Source organism: Melanostigma gelatinosum (assembly GCF_949748355.1).
Source record: "Melanostigma gelatinosum genome assembly, chromosome: 5".
Lineage (NCBI taxonomy): Eukaryota > Metazoa > Chordata > Actinopteri > Perciformes > Zoarcidae > Melanostigma > Melanostigma gelatinosum.
The window spans coordinates 15,794,472-15,813,130 of record NC_136638.1 but is presented as its reverse complement, the minus strand read 5'-3'; the positions used below and the strand labels follow the sequence as shown (position 1 = coordinate 15,813,130).

The 18,659-nt window shown below is 43.2% G+C and overlaps 1 protein-coding gene across 1 annotated transcript in view; it reads left to right on the top strand.

The window, feature by feature from the left end:
- The window catches only part of spock1 (SPARC (osteonectin), cwcv and kazal like domains proteoglycan 1), a gene marked incomplete at its 5' end in the record, with an annotated part of 56,843 nt that overhangs the window by 34,499 nt on the left and 3,685 nt on the right, over positions 1 to 18,659 (top strand). Inside the window, 6 exons of the mRNA XM_079269177.1 lie at positions 175 to 289; positions 3,099 to 3,231; positions 5,754 to 5,874; positions 17,081 to 17,200; positions 17,499 to 17,720; positions 18,103 to 18,165. Coding sequence (XP_079125303.1) covers positions 175 to 289; positions 3,099 to 3,231; positions 5,754 to 5,874; positions 17,081 to 17,200; positions 17,499 to 17,720; positions 18,103 to 18,165 — 774 coding nt within the window. The remainder of the gene's footprint in view (positions 1 to 174; positions 290 to 3,098; positions 3,232 to 5,753; positions 5,875 to 17,080; positions 17,201 to 17,498; positions 17,721 to 18,102; positions 18,166 to 18,659) is intronic.

Genomic DNA, 18,659 nt, shown 5'->3' with positions numbered 1-18,659 from the left:
TCTTCCTGCTTCAGTTGGTAGAACGTAACAAACGGCCAGCTGGAAAACCAAAAGCTTGATGTTTTCCTGCATCTACCTCAGCACTACATTGTGCTGATTCTCCTGCTGTGAATGTTTCCGCTGACTTGTTTTTGCAGCTCAGAGATTAAGTTTATCCCCGATCTCTCCCTGTAGGTCCAGACGCCACCAAGGACCCCTGTCTGAAGGTGCGCTGCCCTCCTCACAAGGTGTGTGTCAGCCATGACTACCAGACAGCCATCTGCACCAATCACAAGCAGCCAACTCACAGGTAAGAACCAGTAATGGGACGTTTTAGTGTGTTTTTGTTGTCATTGGTACTGTGACTCAGTACAGCGGGCCGTCCACTAATCACTCATCGATTGCTCCTCCCATCATACACTCGGGTGAATTGTCAGGAAGGCGATGCTACAAGAAAAAGTAGATGCCACCCAAGCAGTCATGAAGTATCAAGACGATAAAACGATTGTAAAGGAGGAGTCAACGATTCTAATCCAATACACATTTTGTCGATTTCAGTGAATATCTCATTACGGCTGTCATTTCTGTGTGTGCGCTGAAAACAGAATCCGGTGTTCAGACACGGCCCCCTGGCTACCAAACTAAATAGTTTGGACTGAGACACACAACACAGCAACAGAGGGCGTTCTTGCTCGTGCAAAAGAGGGGAGAGGCCATGGATGTAGAAAGGAAAAGGCAGTGGGAGGGGGTTAAATCTGGGTGAATTTGTTTGGGTGCGGAGGGCATAAACTATTGCTTACGCCACTTTTAAGTACATTTTTGAGCAGTTAAAGAGTGCTGCAAAGACAACATTAGGGTTGATTCAGCTTCAGCATTATCTACAAAAGAACATCAAACCAGTAAAGTTTAGGCTGCTTTGATCCAAGACGTTCTCTTTCGTTAAAGGAGCCTCGGGGCACGTAAGACAAATTGCACCAACAGAAGCATGCAATAAAGTCACACTTTGTGTGCAGTGTGCAGCGTCGACGAATATAATTTGCTTCAGTGACACACATACAGACACATTTTCTCAACACCAATTCATTTTAATCAAACGATCTGTTTGCTCTCTGGACTCTGTCAGCACACAATTTGTTTGTGTTTTCAACCTTGTCATGTTGCCAATTTTGAGGTTTTTCAATTGTTGCAGTTCAAGAAGCATTTCCCCCAAAATACATTTGATTGCTTTTTGTCTCTTTCTTTGGGTTTAATTGATTTCTTCAAGTCATTAGCTCTTTCCTGGTTTTAATGTTGTTTTTATGCATTGCATCAATTACAAGTCCTATTTGCTGCTTAATATGTCAAACTATTCACCTAACCAAACAGATGTTAATAAATACAGTTTTATGTAAACTTTGTTTCGGCATGTTTATCTAGTCACTCCTTGCAACATTAACTTTTGAAGATGCCTTGGACACACTTAGGTATTACTGTTTACTAAAAATCCAAATTAATTTCATTCTTTACTAAATATACATACTCATAACAAAAGCCTCAAGCATAACATTCTCTTCTTGAAGTTCATATAGCTGTGCACAGACTTCTTGACTTCCCTTATTGGGCCATAAAGTTTGGCCCCCGGCCTGGACATCTACCGTACATTACCATCCGGCTATAATTCAAACATATTATGGAGCCTCGCAGTGTTAATTGGTATGCACCCTTGTCCTGCTGTGAGGGGGCTGTAGGACCGTCAAATCAGAGCCTTTCCAGATTATAGCAACATGGAAACTCTCACCAGGGAGTTGAAGTCCAGTGGCGTATGAGGGAGAGAAAGATATATCACTTTTTAAGGCGAGTATGTCTGTAGAACGTCTGACTACTCGTCTCTCTGTAGCTGACTATCAGGGAATCATTTTCAAGCATGTGCTAATTTTCCTTGCCAACCCAATCTTGCACTTCCAATCAACACCAATGACTTGAACACATTCTGGTGTTTCATGCATTTATGCAGAGAATACTTGAAAGGAGAGGAGGAGATGCATGGGATTTGATGGGGAGGCAAATCAGGTGTTAAATATCTTAAACATCAACCTACAAGATTCATTGTGCCTCCATCTTACCTTATCGGCCAGCACTGTTGTATTTATCGGTGCAGTGTGCATGCCTAATCTGCCGTAGCAATGATTATGGCTCAGTCGGTGATTGTGGCACTTCTAAAGAACCAACAAAGCGGCTGACACGCTGCCTGGGATCGAACGTTGTAGTTTTACAGAGCATATCCTCAAGGGACTGACTGACTTATTTAATTTAGTTTTTTAAATATATATATATAAAAGTATATTTGCATTTATATTTCATGGTCCACACTGTTGGTGTAGATTAATAGTCCGCTGTTGTTCATATAAGAATAGGTGTGTGTGTGTGTGTGTGTGTGTGTGGGTGTGTGTGTGTGTGTGTGTGCAAGATGTGTCATTCGCCAATCGAGCAGACCGAAATGTCATGAATAAATCAATATTCCAGCAGTAAACGAGACAGCATGTGGGAGTTTTTAGATTTAGCGTTGAGAGCGTAGATGTGAAAGAGTGTGTTTGACTTTGGAATCTCCACCTGGTCACTTCAGTAGTTGATGTTCACTCTGCATGAGTCGTTGCCAACACGTTAGTTTCTGTGTAAAGAGTCTGGCTGGCTGAAATTCCATCTCTGCTCGATGGATCAGGAGGCAACCTGGTGTTCAGTGAGAGCACTTAGATAGAAAATTTGTATCAAACGCAATTACGCTCGTTATTGAAAAAGCCTCGATGGACCAATCAGGATCCGCTCTGCTTCAGCTGACCCTGACAACCAGAAACACTTTACAAACTTTCTGCTTACTGGAGAACCACTCCTGCTAGATTGGATAATATTCCTGCCTGGAACGTTATTACTGCACTTCGATTTTCTCCCACACATTAATGTATCAGAGTAACGTTAAGGTTAGAATGTAATATACTGGACCAGAAAGCTTTTGGCTCTAGCACTGTAGATATGATTGTTGGTTTTGTGTTTCCATGTATGTGTAGGAGACCTCATCTTTGTTTTACTGAGTAATGACCCTCTGCTGATTCATGACTTATCTAAATGTGTCTCCTCTCTTTCAGTGTGAAACCCAGGAAAAGCGGTGCAGGCCACAGGCACAGGCTTGAAGCTGGTGCTCATGGGAAATGTAGGCCCTGCTCGGGGCTCCAGTCGAATCCTGTGTGTGGATCTGATGGACACGCCTACTCCTCCAGGGTGAGACATCAATTTTTTTGATTGTCTTTCTTCAAGTGTCCCACTCTTCTTCTCCTCTCTATTGACTTTTCTAAAGTGTGTCTTTTTTTCAGTTCCTCAGCAGATTTTCTTTCAATAATCCAGTTGATCTTTAACTATAGAAACAAGGACAGGATTGCTTCAAGACATACAACAGCACTTATAGAGCCACTGAATTAAATTAGTTATGCTGTAAATATATATATTTTCTTGATAGATGATATTTTAATTGTCCTAATCTGTCATCACCTTGTCACTCTGCTTCCCTGTCTTTCTCCTATACTCACTCCTGTCCTCCTCCACTGTGTTGGTTTCAGCTGTGCATCACCTGCACTGTCCCTTGCTCAGTATTATTTAACAATAGCAGCGACAGTAGTGACCGAGGAGACAGAATCAATAAAAGCAAACCTTTGAGTTCAACAGCGGTCATGTTTTCTTTGCTGGGGAAGCTTGATGTCCATCCACACATCATCCGTATTTTTCAGCTCAGCTCTGCAGGAAATGAATGGACTTCCAGACATATGGTGGTCATGTTGTTTTCAGTTTAATTCCAAGGTTAAGCCTCCAACCCAGAGGTATGAAACAACGCGTTGACTGGGAATCGCTAGTGTATGAGGAAGTCAGGACACAGGCTTTCCAAATGACCTATGTGCCTGAAGCTGTGCTGAGCAGGAGAAGTATTGAAGGAGAAACAAAAGGAAGCGGAGGAATGGGAAGTCCCTCTGGCCGCTGCGGTAATTTAGTTGGACGGGTTCAGTTAGCTGGTGGAGTGATGGGTCCCTGTTGCCCAACCTAAAAGCTGCTGGTCTCAAGCTTATTCATGTTTTATTATTGCATTACATGCCTCCCTCATCGTGACCGCACACACACTCAATATCCTATTAAGAGGACAGTGCTCTTATCTCCTGAGAGGCTTCAGCCCACTAAGTTTAGTCCATTACATCCCTCCTCTTCAATCATCCTCTCCTCTCCTCTCCTCTCCTCTCCTCTCCTCTACTCCTTTATTTTTACTCCACCAAGGCAGGTGTTAAAACACTGTTTCATCAAAACCACATTAACCCCTGGAGAGAGACATGCATAAAGATGCATGGGGCCCCTCAGTGACTCGAGGAGGTCATCCATTCCCTGGGCTCTCTCTCTCTCTCTCTCTCTCTCTCTCTCTCTCTCTCTCTCTCTCTCTCTCTCTCTCTCTCTCTCTCTCTCTCTCTCTCTCTCTCTCTCTCTCCCCCCCCCCCTTCCCAGATGGCTGATTCAATACATTGAGAACAGGACATAGCGCTGTTCCTTTGTCAACAAATTTCATGAAGCGACATTAGCAGCGCTATCAAAGAGGTGACAGGGAGGAAATGATGGATTTGAATTCCAACATAGTAAATAAAAGTGCTGCAGGACACGGCTAAGCTTGTGTGTGATGCATGATGTGTGTATAGATGTTTATGCGCGGTCATGGTCTCACTCTGACACAACCTGTCGTTATCATCTCGCAAACAGAATTTACATAACTCATTTCAGTTTTCATTATTCCTCTTGGACGGATCTTGTAATTGGATTTTTTCCCCCCAACTAGTCCAAACTATTTCTTACCCCTCACTTACCTGAAATGACATTTATACTGTTAAATGACATTCTAAAGTAGTCCATCTTCCTTTTTTGCATTGCGGTTTGTACTGCAGTTAATAACGGAACGTCACTGGCCATCTCTCTGTCTAATGGTGTGTCTACATGGCTGCCTAATGGACACGTCTGTTCATCGAAGATAAATGACCAATCCTGTCTCAGCAAATCTTTCCCTTAATCAGCTCAATAAAGAAAGTTTGAAATTCAAAGTTCTTGTTCGGTTGTAATTGGAGCACAGTTATAACATACTTGTACATCCTATGAATAAAGTGGCCAGAATTCATGATTCGTCCTTATCTGTGCTACAGGTTATTTTTTATAACGGGGTCCTGCACTTTCATAAAGTAAGGCAGATTTTAATATGTTATCATCGCTGCAGCAGTCACCCCAAAATATTCTAACTTTTAGTCTCTGCCAGGGTCAAGTTCCAAAAACACTGAACCCTACACTTCCCATGATGCAACTCGATAGTACCTATGAATTAGACCTTCAATTCTTGATTTTTGTCCATGTCTTCTAATGCCTATTGTTAGTCTGCATAGTTGTGCTTGGCCAGGTGCAAGATAAAATATTCAACAAAGAGCAAAACGGAAATATTGTGATCTGGAGTACCTGGTGGAAACATTTCCTTTTTCAACTCCAATAAAGCTTCACATGCACTCCATTTTATTCATTTCCATGGCAAGATAACTGTGGTGACATCATCTGGATTGTTTTCTAATACTTTAGAGAGCTCCTCCAGAGCCACAGAGGACATTATGCAACTGTTTTTACAGACCTAGAACTCTCTAAGTCTTTATGTGTCTGTGGAGTTCCCAGCCCTTCAGAGTCCCAGAGTTTCTTAAATGAAACCTCCATTACTCATGTTTGTGTTGTTTTTTTCACAGTGTAAGTTGGAGTTCCAGAGCTGCCTGTCTGGGAAGACGATCTCAGTAAAATGTGACGGGCTGTGTCCCTGTTTGCCCGGTCAGGAGCTCAGCAAACCACCACATAAGACTGAAAAGGCTGGTGAGTACTGTAGCTCTCTGTTCATGTCAATAAACTCAGTAAATGTTCGTTCAGTATCGCTAGCTCTCTCGCTATCCATCCTTCTGATTACACACACACAGATATTTATGGTTTAAGTCAAATTACATTTAGGCTGTTACATAGTTATTCCTCTTCTCCACCTCCATTTCATCTGTTGTGAGCTTCTCAATCAGTTTCAGTTCCGGTGGATGCATCAGATACAGATACACACACACACACACACACACACACACTTTCTCTGGCAATCCCTCAAATTGTTCCATTCCTTTCCTGTCACCTCTCCCCTTTCTCACGTTATTTTCTTCCCCTCCCATCCCACCAGCGCCCCACTCCTCCCGTTTTCTGACAGCTACAGGGAGCGGTGATGGAGTGAGTGTGTGTGTCTTTATTGTTTGTCATGAAAATAGGATTTCGGTAGATGAATGGAGAGATTCTGGAGGAGAAATGCAATCTAAAGGAAAGCAGCACTGAAAAGGATGGATTGTTATTGTAACAGGCTTCCTCTCTCCCAGATGGCCGAGTCTTGGGATGGTTTAACTTTGTGTGCTTGTCCATCTATCCGGTCGGAATATGAAATATTTGAGTATGCACATATTCTGCCCTCATAAGTCATTTTTAATCACTCTCTGATTAGGAAGCATTTATAAGAATCCCGAGGTTCATCAGGCACATTCAATACAAAGGAAATGTGTCTGCTAATTAATGAGGGCTCCCTCTGTTACCTAATTCTCTCCTTCATCCATTTAAGGCTGAATGATACAGGAAACAGAGAGTGATGCTGTGTTTTACCAACGTGACCGCCGCCTAATTAATTCCCCCCCCCCCCCATCTTTGTTCAATATAAACTATAATTATGTGTTTCGTCGGCTAAGAGCTTGACTCTGGGAGTGAACAGTTTGTGTGAAGAGAAAGATAATCCATTTCCAGATCTTGGACGGTGTCAACATGCACTTTTTTTTCAGTTCAAACTTAGTCTTTCCTCATGTTCCCATTTGCTCTCTCTCTGGATCTTCTTCTCCCGACTGTCTGTGTACTTTCAGTACAGTCTATCCTCAGACTACCAGTGAGATAGCAGGTCCAAATATTCGTGCATTCAGAGATAGCAGGGGTGATAGAATCTCTCATTCGATCAGCAACACAAACTGGTAAACAGATGGAGATGGCAGTAGGTGAGGAAAACACTGCGTTTGTGTGTGTGTGTGTGTGTGTGTGTGTCAGATTGTGTTCCTATGGTGACAGCCAAAAGATTGCAACAGTTCGTATGTGCGATCACTCCCCCATGTTTACTGATAGCCACAGGTTCAAACTGGTCTGCACATTCAAACCAGACTGGTAAATAATATCTCTGTTCACACAACATCTGAGTCTGCAGCCACTTCCATAAGCATCACTTTTACAGGAAACAGGGTTGTTGTGTTTCCACGCCACAGCAGTGGTTTGTTGCAATCTGGCTTTTACACTGGCATCAGAAGAAATAAGCTAGACAGGCAGAGCAAATCTAATTACTGAGCTGTTTAAATAAAGCAAAAGTATTCATATAGAGGGTGTTTGTCAGACATCCATATAAAGCATATGCTGTCACATCCTCGCAGCAGAGGCTTTGCTGAGCTCACTGAGCTCTGATATTTTCATGTACATTATCATCCGTCGTGCTCTTGTGTTTTGATTATCAAGCACATTGATATCTCTGGCATCACAGTACAAGATAATACAGTCATTAAGGCACAAGAAGAGGAAATGCCGATATGTTTTTCTACTCCATGGTGGTTAAATCGTCACTGAATCACACATGGCAGCTCTCAGGTGAACTAACCCGGGAAGGCAAAGCAGGTCGTTAGCCTGATTGATAACACCTGTTTTGACTCCACTGATTAGGGTGTGGTCAGGGCTGTGTCGGAAATCAAACCCTCATTCGATCCCTACTCTTTATTTAACAGACCCTAATTAGTTTACTCTCTAGTGAGAGGTGAATAGGGATTTTGGACACGTATTAATCGTCATTTTCGTCACAGGTCTTTGTTATTAATGTTCAAAGATAAAACTTGTGAGGAAGACAACAAGTCTCTGTCATGAGAGCCAACTATCATGCTGAGGCAGTTAGTGAGTATGTACTGCAATATGGTCCACGACTGTGTGTCAAGCACAGCACTGAGTCTCCAGCTTCGACAGAAAGAAGAAAGGAAACAATGCAACACCTTGAAAATAGCTGATTTGCGTATAAAAAAGACTCAAATGCACGATTTAAGATGCAACAGTTCCAAAAAACAGTCTTTACTAGTAGAGGTTCAGGCAAATACATCCCAAAACAGGGGTGATGTAAAAGGCAGTCAGGGAAAAGCAAAGTCAAAAATCAGGTAACGCAGATCACAAAGCGAGGACGGAAGAGGGGTATTTGGGAACAGGTGAAGCTGATCAGGGCGGGGAAAGGTAATCACACTGGCGGGAAACAGTCAAGGGCAGGAAGTGAAGCTACATGAAACGAGAGGCAGAGGTGAATGACAAAAGGAAACGGGAAACCCAAAAATGACATGCCGTGAAAAACAGGGAAAACATAACTCAGGAAACTTGAAGAGCTGTTACAGTGCGTGCGTTGCAGTATGCTGTTTATTTGGAGTGCAGGGCGAATATTGTTTTTTATTTGACGAGGCAGAGAGGGAGGCTTGAAATAAACTTTTTGAGTTCCTTTGCCTCAACTGCGCTGCTAACCTTTCTTTTTCACAGTGTAAGTGGGTGTGTGGGGAACGTGTCCCTGTGTGTTTGTCACTCGCATCTCCCCACCCTCCCATCTCTATCTGTTGCTCATTTATTTTCTGTCTCAAGCCTCCAATCCATCGTTTTACAGTGTTAGGTTAAAGTTCCACCTCCATTTCTGTCTGTCTCACGTTTTTATGCACTTTTATTCATTGCACAAATGAGTGTGGGAGATACATCTTTTAATATTGCAAATAGAGTTCATCCCTTTTACTTAGCTTTTGACATCGGGTCATATTGGCACAAATGGATCCTGCAAAGTCTCGACTGCATTGAAAACTACACGAGGCAGAAACCTGGAACTGTGAGAAATTTTCAAATTACCAAAGATTAGGCCATAATTATAGGTTAATTGTAGATGTTAATTGATCGATTTGGTTTAATCTTTGTTTTAATGACTACTTAAGATCTTTATTAATGATCACATGAACCTGATTTGCTCAGAAAAAATCCATTGGTGCTGTTTGTCTGTTTATCAGCAAAGATTAACACATTGACACAGAGGCCCTGAGATTTAATTTGATCTGTCATTCATCCCCGAGGCAGCACTGCTGACGTTGAACATCATCACTCTCACATAAAACAAAGACTCGAGCTCACACAAAGCGATCTTGCTGGGGATTGTGAGTTGAGGCTGTTCTGGTTGTGGTCAAAGACATTTTTTTTTAACACTTATAGTTCATTTTCTTCCAGCTAATGTCAAACAAAGACTTTGACCAAACGTCCATAGGGAACTGTTAGAGGCTAAATGGGTTTAATCCCCTCGCTGAATAAAATTTTCCCTGGCAATTGTGTCTCGCAGCTCCATGGAAAGCACACAGGAGGCCAGATTGTGTTCTCCTCTCTTCTGCCTCCACACTTCCTCTCCTAACACTTGCCAATTGCTTGGGGCTTTTTTTCGAAGAGTGCTGACTCGTGTGAAGATTAACTGTGGAGCATTTTTAGTATGTCCTCTTGAGACTGTCCTCACAAAAAAAAAAAAAAAAAAAGCTGCAGTGGTCATTTGCACTTAAAACAAACAATGTTTACGGTTTCCCCACAAGCTACCATGTGTTGCCCGGACGTTGTTATGGTGGTGTAAAACCACTTAAGGAGGGTGTCATGTGGGCGGTTGGGCATTCAGTTTTGGCACCAGACTACTGTTTGCATCCCTTCTCCGAACAACAGTCAGTGTCTTTAACCACGGTATGTTCACATAATTCAGACTGTAATGACGACCAGCCAAGTTGGAAAACCGGTTTCTACAGTCAACAAACCGACAATAAAGTGGCCGTTAAGCCACTGTTGCTGCCAGCACTGTTCTAAATAAATGAATCCAATATCAACACCAATGCAGCCAACTCCTCTGATATAAAAGGAGCCGTACGCTGCTTGTATCTGGTTTCACTTGTTAAGGAACTGCTCCAAATACTAAACATGTAACACAGCAAAAGTAGCTAATTTAGGCTGTTTATCTGGTGTAACTACAAGGATGGAAATGTTATTAACGGGGGGGTGGATTTCCCCACTGTCACAAAATTGCATGACTGCAGCATTGACCAAATAGTTTTTGATGCCTAAGATTATACAAACCTTAATGGCACTACACAACCATTGTTCACCTGCACAGGTGTTTTCACTTATTTTACCTACTTTTCCCTCTTCTGTCTCTTAACTAACAACTCCCACATGGGCATATCACAGTAGGAAAAGCACAGGTGTAAATAATAAAATGAATGATGGCTGGCAGCTTCAAAATATCGGTTCCTTCATAGCAGAAGTGTAAATAGCCCGAGCAGAGACATGGCAGCTCATTAAAATGTTTGCCTTTGAAGCGGTCATCTGTAACTGTTCAGGAAATCAATGACAATTTGTGTTTCCGTTTGAGGACTTTCTGTTGTTGGTCATCTCCATTTCCATCAGCGGCAACAAAAGATGAGCTACATCCAAGTTATTAACATTAACAACAAATGATTCAAAAGGCAGGAACATGGTTAAAATTTGATTTCGTCATTTTACAAAAATAGTCTCACTCCCTAAAACTCAAACTGGTTCTGTTTCTGGCTTTCTCTTTGTACCTGCCTGGCTTATAACTCTACCTGTCTCCCTGTCCATGCTCACAGTGTATTACTGATCATTATCTGGGATAACCTCAACTCACTGCCAGTCCGATTGTTCTGAAGAGCTGACAGCTTGAGGCAAAGAAAATCAAACATACCCTTGTATCTTTTTAATAAATCTGACCTTCTACGTTCCTCATCTCTCCTATCGGACTGTCTCAGTTCATTTATATCTCCTTCTGTTACCTTGTTAAAAAGTGTCACCTCCCTCCACTGCCTCCCGTCTCTCTTCTCTCCCTTTCCACCTGCCTTTCATCTTGATCTGATCAGACCATGTTCCTGATGTGTCAAGGTGATCGCCGCACGTTTTTTATTCTCCTTCTCTTTTACATGACAAACCTATTTAATCAGTTGTAAATGATAAAGGAGACACATTGGGGGATACAAAGCCTGACTACCCCTGATGGTTGGAGTTATATATCAGGAAGTCTGGAGGACGCATTTATCTCACGACCTAAACCGGCTTTGTGGGATTGTCACCATATGTAATTGAGCAATGTTGCACATCTGGTGATGGAGCGAGACTGTTTTATATTTGTGCCAAACTAAAAGGGGTCAAAGAGGATGTACCTCCATTAAACAGGATGGACATAATTTGTTAATTAAACTCATAGTTCTGACAAACCTAATGATGAATAAAACCTTAAGTATCGGTTAGATTAAAAAAATATCACTTAAGTTGCATTTTCATCGGATGCCGCAGCATTTTATGAGTTTCATAATAGAATAGATCTACTGACATGATTGTAGAGAATTACAAGCAAGAGAAAAGCTGAATGTAATGTGAATTTATATAGCTTTAGCTTTTCATTATAGTTATCATTAATAATGAATCATCTCGGAGTCACACAGACATATATTTTCACTGTGACTCGCCTTCCAAGGATGTCATTATAGCGGATGATTCATAAATCCACTTTGAAATCATAGAAAAAATACACTCCTCATAGATTCACGAGAACCATTCATTAGAACTTTTTTTCATGATCAAAATAGTCCAGTGCTATGCGTGGAGGTGAGCCCAACCACATCTAGTTGATGTTGATTTAGGGTAAAATGAGATGAGTGCGATGGACGGGGTTCGGTGCAGCGTCAGCAGGGATCGGAGGGCAAAGTCTCGATTTACAAGTCCATCTACATCACAACCCTCACCTGTGTTCGTGAGCTTTGGGTAGTGCCCTGGGTGTAGGGTGGCTGGGCTCAGCCTTAGAGATAGAGTGAGGAGCTCAGACAGCTCGGAGTTGGTACGTCCAACTAGTAAGAGGCACAGAGGTAGACCCAGTGGAGGGATTATATCGTCTGGCCTGGGAACGCGTTCGGGGTTGTACAGGAAGAGCTGGAAAATAGCATGCTGAACCTGCTGCCCCCACGACCTAATAATCCAGTGATAGTTTTCTGTACATGCATGGGTTCAACGCAAACACAAACTAATCATTCCCGTTTTGTCAAAATGTAAACAAATATAGTTTAACATTGTAACTGACAGCATAACTAATTGATTCCATGCCAATATTATACTTCATTTTCTTTTCATTATCTTGTCTGTGTCAGTGTCAGACTTTGGAAGGCAATGACTTATTTCCAAATGTTTTAGTAGTCTGAACATGACAACTTGACAGCAGTCAATGTCTTGTGCTTTGTACATCCATGCTGGCCTCCACACTTTGCCATCAGTATAAGGATGTTATGCTTCCTGTCTTATATCCCGGAACTTGCCATTGAATGGTATCTTGGCAACAATTGCATTTCCTCCGAAACATATTCGCGTCAATTGAAACCGTACTTCAGGCGTGTAGTGGACACTGACTTGGGTCAGGAGGTGAAAGATGGAGTTCATCCGGCTCTTGCGGTAGCTTCAGAGCTTTTGGTGCATGAGGGAGATGGGGTGCCAGAGCCTGATGATAGTCTCCTGTATGGGCGTTTGAAAAATTCAGAATCACTTGTTAATTTAGACGAGTTGCTGACTCATCTGCCGGAGGCAAAACGTGAAGAGATGTCTGAGTTGGTATACAAATATCCGTGTTTGTTTGGTGATATTCATTCACAAACTGAGTGGGCGGAGCATGATATTGATGTTGGAGATGCTCAGCCAATTAAGCAGCACTTCTACCGTATGCCACCAGTGAAACGTGACTTTTTGAACGCTGAGGTAGAGTACATGCTCCAAAATAACCGGCAGCAACTGGCTGGGAACACTCCACGTACGCCGGAGAGTAAACCCGCCACGAGCAACGCTAGAGCAGGGTTTTTATGCCCTCCCTGTTCCTGGACCAGGTGCTCCGCATCAGGTAATCTGCTCTCTAGGGACAGAGGGACAAAAGCATACTTGCAGTGATTGGAGACAGGGGCCGTCACAATAGTACACAAATGTGATTTGAGACAGAGTTGTTGTGTGATTCAGAATGACAGATACTGATGCATTTCAGTGAGTTAGTGGTTTGATGATCTCGAATAATCTCGAAACTGCAAACGAGTGGTTTCATCATATTAAAACAAGCTTTTGAATTGTGCTCAATTTGGCAAGAAAGGTAGAGGAGAACTTGTTTCAAAATGATATCTTGCACGCCGGCTTGTAGTTCCGCTCTACTTTTCTACGTACAGCTGGTAGTTTATGTGTGCGTCAGTCTGTGAAAACCGATGTCTTTGTGAGTTTTCTTGGCTGCCAGTTTTTACTGATCTGAGTTTGCAGGCATGAAAGACAGCAGAAGTGAGGAGGTGAGAGGGAAAGAGGGAGGAAGGAAGACGAATAAGAAGGTGATTCCCAGCCATGATTCAGTGTTTGACATTTGACCTGCAGCTCTGATCGATTCTTCCTCTTGTCCTGTGTGAAAGCAGCCGGTGTGTCTGGCTGTCTGCTCACACGTCATCCTTTGGAAAAGTTCACTGTCAAACAATCTGTGATGGGTTGGAAGTAGCGCAGATAACATCAGTTCTGGCAACTTTAGCCCCGTGTCTCTGTCGCTGTATGCGTGAGCATGTCCACTTAAGAATTCACCTGTTTTCATATTGGTAGGGGAGAGGGTTTTATTTCTCTGAAATGGCAACTTCTTAGCCAAAGGCTTGTAGCTGTTCTCGCTGGTACTGATTTTATATCATTATTTATTGTAGCTTTTGTTACATTTAACAGTTTTATTTCCTGCTAAAACATATAAATTACAATGTAATTTTACAAGAAAGAAAGCAAAGAGAAATGTCAGCGAACAAATAAGCAGACCAATGTTTTTCCTCTTTTCTATCCTGTAAATCATGTAATACCTGTTTAATTTGGCATGAACAGCCTGTCTATAGCCGGCTGAACAACATGGACAACATGATTGTCAATCTAAAACCATGACCTCCAGTCATGGAACGACCCATTTTTTCTTTAAGTCAAACTTTGAGTGTTCTGTGAAGTGAATCTGAGACATTTGATTGGGTTTTTTGGGAGGAAAAGAGAGCAGTGGAGACAAAAGCGGAATAAAGAGGGGGAGAGGGGGAGCGGATTTCAAAGAGAAAAACAGAGGCAGTCTTTGGACTCTAAATGGGGATGTGTGAGGGGAGAGATGGGAAATTAAGCACTCAAAGCAGTTTAGGTGAGAGAAAGAAACAGAAGAGCGGGGCATATCTCAGTGGTCCTCTAAGTTTCAGAGAAGCCGAGTTTGGTAAAGCCAGGTGTGATAAGCGGCTTCTATTGAATCTCAGACAATTGACAAAGATAGAGGCGAGAGAGGGATTGGAAATGAGTGGGCAATAAATGGAAATGAGCAAGAAGTCCTCAAAGGCAACAAAGGAATCCGAAAAGCAGAGTGAATCGAATTGTGGTGAGTGGGAACAGAAATGAAAACTTGGTAGGGGGATGAAGAACGGTCCAATGTATGAATGACAAAGTGAGAGCAATATGCTACAGACTCCACTCCTGCCAGAGGAAGAATTTTAATTAGGAGGTGAAGATGGATCATGTTGTTGTGGCTGTTTGTATTTTCTCTGTTCCAGACCGTGAAAATGAAGAGCGCTCTGAAATGTTATCCGTCTGGTCCTTGAGGGATATCACTCTCACACACAAACACACACACACATACATACACACACACACACAGACAGACCACCTTGGTATTCCAGAGGTATTGTCACATGGATAGCCAGCCAGATAAATGTTATCAGTCCCCTCCTCAGCTCCAGTCTGTTTCCTGGGGCGTCCTCTGTTTTATAGCAGCTGCAATAATGACACAATCCCAAACTATTATTATACAATTTGTATGTGTGGGTCGCTGTGTATGCCCTGTACATGTTTGCGGCCATGCTAGGGTGCAGAACATGGAGTGTGACCTTCTTAAAAGCTCCCACTGGCTCTGTACCGTGTGTGTGTGTGTGTGTGTGTGTGTGTGTGTGTGTGTGTGTGTGTGTGTGTGTGTGTGTGTGTGTGTGTGTGTGTGTGTGTGTGTGTGTGTGTGTGTGTGTGTGTGTGTGTGTGCGTGCGTGCGTGTGTGTGTGTGTGTCAGAGAGAAAGAGAGGATTATGTGTATTTGCACGTGAGTCGCAGTGGGAAGGTATTGAGTCGCAGTGGGAAGGTATTCTCAAGATAAAATCGTCAATATGTCACTCAAAACCTTTGAATGGTTCAGTTGGTGATTCGAAGGGGGGACAAGTGGGTTGCCATCTACCTTGTTAACAAAATGACCATAATGCATCCCCCTCCCATCGTGGCGCTGAAATATCAGTAGCCTCCAATGGGCGCAGTTGTGCCGCGTTCTGGCTGCTCTTGAGAATTCTTGTGATTCCACCAGACGCGCCGCAGCGCAATTCAGAAGCGTGTCTGTGCTGTGTGTTGATAAAACCATGACGCTGTCCATGGTGCTGAAGTAGCAGACGGATTTTGCAACTTTTTCTCTGAGTCAGAATTCCTCTCCAGCCCAGCTTAAATGTGTTATGTATCCGTACATATATATGTTAGGTGATGCATTGCTCTTCAAATAGGTCACTTGTCCACTTCCTTTAAAAAAACAACAATTTTACATTGATTGTAAGGAACAAAACATGTACTTGGAACAAGCCTACTCAAGTTTTAAAAACACCACACAGAGGCCTGCCCATATGCATATACGACTTGCTGGGTGGGGGGGGGGGGCTCCCAGTGGGAGGGCCAGCTACCCCAGGCTACGGGAATGCTAACAACCTTCCGCTGCATTTTCTGTCAGCCAGGACAAAGCTGGAGCGTTTTGGATTGGAAGGCTCAGCACGAGGTGGAGAGTGACTCGTGTCCTTCAGGCACATTCATCAAGCTCTCAAAAGAAACAGAATCGGGAAAAAATATGTCAATCAAATTCAGGAGAAAAAGAGAGAGGAAGACGGAGACTGACATACTGAGCCGCAGAGGTCTGCTTGGATTGCAGGCAGGCCCTGTCAGTCCCACAGAGCCGAAGGAACGAGGGATTTGTTAGGCAGACGAAGGCTGCTATATACTTTTGATTCAGGGTATCATTAAAAGTATTGTTCTCAGTGTTTGTGCTCTCTTTGGGCAGTAGAATGGAGAGTAAAATCGGCTCTCGTAACAGTGTTGGATCAGCTTTCTCTTTTGTTGCGCAGAGGAGTGTGATCACACATAAAAACACAAACACTGGAGTGCCTTGGTAGCCGAGTACAGCTCATGTCATATAAACACAACATCCCGGGATTGATTGCAGCCTTGGGACCTTTGTTGCACGCCATAGCCCTCTCCTTCTAACGCTACACTGAAAAATAAACATGATCTTTTTTATATTTTAATAAAAAAAACACAAACACACAGATGTATCTCTGCCCTGGGTAAAATCAAGCGGCCTCTCACTGCAAGATGACATTTGGCATTCGTCCCTTGGTTGTGACTGCGTGTGACAGTGAGTGCGTAGTTTCCCACTTGGATAAAATCAATCATCTGAACAAGAACACTAAATGGTAAACAGATAAAGATGACAGCAGAAGAGGAACCTCCATTGTGTGTACTGCGTTTGCGTGTGTGCATGTCAGATTGGGTTCCTATGGTAACTATCAAGAGATAGCATCTCCACTGTGTTTACTCAACGAGAGGAGTCGGATAAGAAAAGGAAAAGGAAGGACGCACAGAGGAAAAGTACACAGCAGAAATGAAATTAAAGTTTGATAAGGAGCAAAAAAAGATTTTATTTTTTTTCTGAAGACAGCAGCAGATTAACAACTACCCTGCTCCTCATCATCGTGTGTGTGTGTGTGTGTGTGTGTGTGTGTGTGTGTGTGTGTGTGTGTGTGTGTGTGTGTGTGTGTGTGTGTGTGTGTGTGTGTGTGTGTGTGTGTGTGTGTGCGCGCGTGTGCGTGTGCGTGTGCGCGTGTGTGTGTGTGTGTAGCCTGCACTGACACAGAGCTCCACAGTCTGGCTGCAAGACTGAAGGACTGGTTCGGAGTTCTCCACCTCGACGCCAACAGAGACCTCAAATCTTCTGACAGCGTTGACTCTACCACTGGACGTGAGTACATCACCCCACAAAGTGTGTGTGTGTGTGTGTGTGTGTGGTGTGTGCAGCCCTTTCCTGTTGAACAGCCACGCGTCTCAGTCCTCATGAGAGCAGCTGTTGACAGCGACCCTGCTCTGTTCTCTGTAAAGTCAACTTGTCTGAACACATGTCAGCTCTGCCGCGCCGCCTGCACTCAGATACACTCAGATCTCAGTGTGATCAGTGTGATCTCAGCGTGACCTCGACACGTTCTGCAGTTTCAAAAATTCCATGATCTGTTTTTTTTCCTCTCGGCCGCTTTCTCCTCTAGACTTTGACACCAGCATCTTGCCCATCTGTAAGGACTCACTGGGCTGGATGTTCAACAAGCTTGACATGAACTTTGACCTCCTGCTGGACCAATCAGAGCTAAGTGCCATTTACCTGGACAAGTATGAGCTGTGCATGAAGCCCCTCTTCAACTCCTGTGACTCCTTCAAGGATGGCAAGCTGTCGAACAACGAGTGGTGCTACTGCTTCCAGAAACCTCAGGGTGAGGAGGGGGAAAGGGTTGCGTAAAAAACTGATTGCTGGAAGCTGACATTTAAATAAGAAGGACAAAGGTAATATAATTGTAGATATTACAATTACTGGTACCAGTTGTTTGTAGAGATGTGCATTTTGTACTGAGACTGTGGTCCTTTAAGCGGTTAATGGATTGAGGAAGATACAGAATACATCTAGGCAGTGACTGAAAATCAGTAGTCAATGTGAGGACTGAGGCAATTTAGGAGAATGCATAGAGGACTGAAAGGGTGACCAATATAAAAAAAATCAATGATGTGTTCGAGTAGAAACAGCCATTTTAGTCAAATAGTTCTGGTAGGAAAACAAGCTCTAACAATTCAACTGTTGTGAATGCTCTCTGGTTGTAGGACTGCCCTGCCAAGCTGAGAAGAGCAGGATCCAGAACCAGAGTCGAAGGAAGAGCCTCATAGGTCAGTCTGGATGATTGGCAGAGTGACCAACTCCTGTCTGAGGAACCAACATGCCCACTTTGAATGCGAACAAACTCAAGCAATAGCATGAAAAATGAGATCCCTTTACAATAGTTTCAAGCTGAGAAAATAAATCAGTAGCGTTAAACACATGGTACACACACACACACACACACACTGTAAAGCACATCTTGACATTTTGTACACATGCTCTCTGTCGCCTCCGGGCAGATCGTTCAGTGTTCCAGCTCACAACAAAACAGCTTGAAAAATGAGCTTGGGCTGGGTCAAATGAAGGTAACAGAAGTGTGTGTGTGTGTGTGTGTGTGTGTGTGTGTGTGTGTGTGTGTGTGTGTGTGTGTGTGTGTGTGTGTGTGTGTGTGTGTGTGTGTGTGTGTGTGTGTGTGTGTGTGTGTGTGTGTGTGTTATTGAAAAGGAGTGCTTCCCTCTAAGCAGGATGTATGGTTGTTGTCCTGCAACCTTCATAGCAGTCA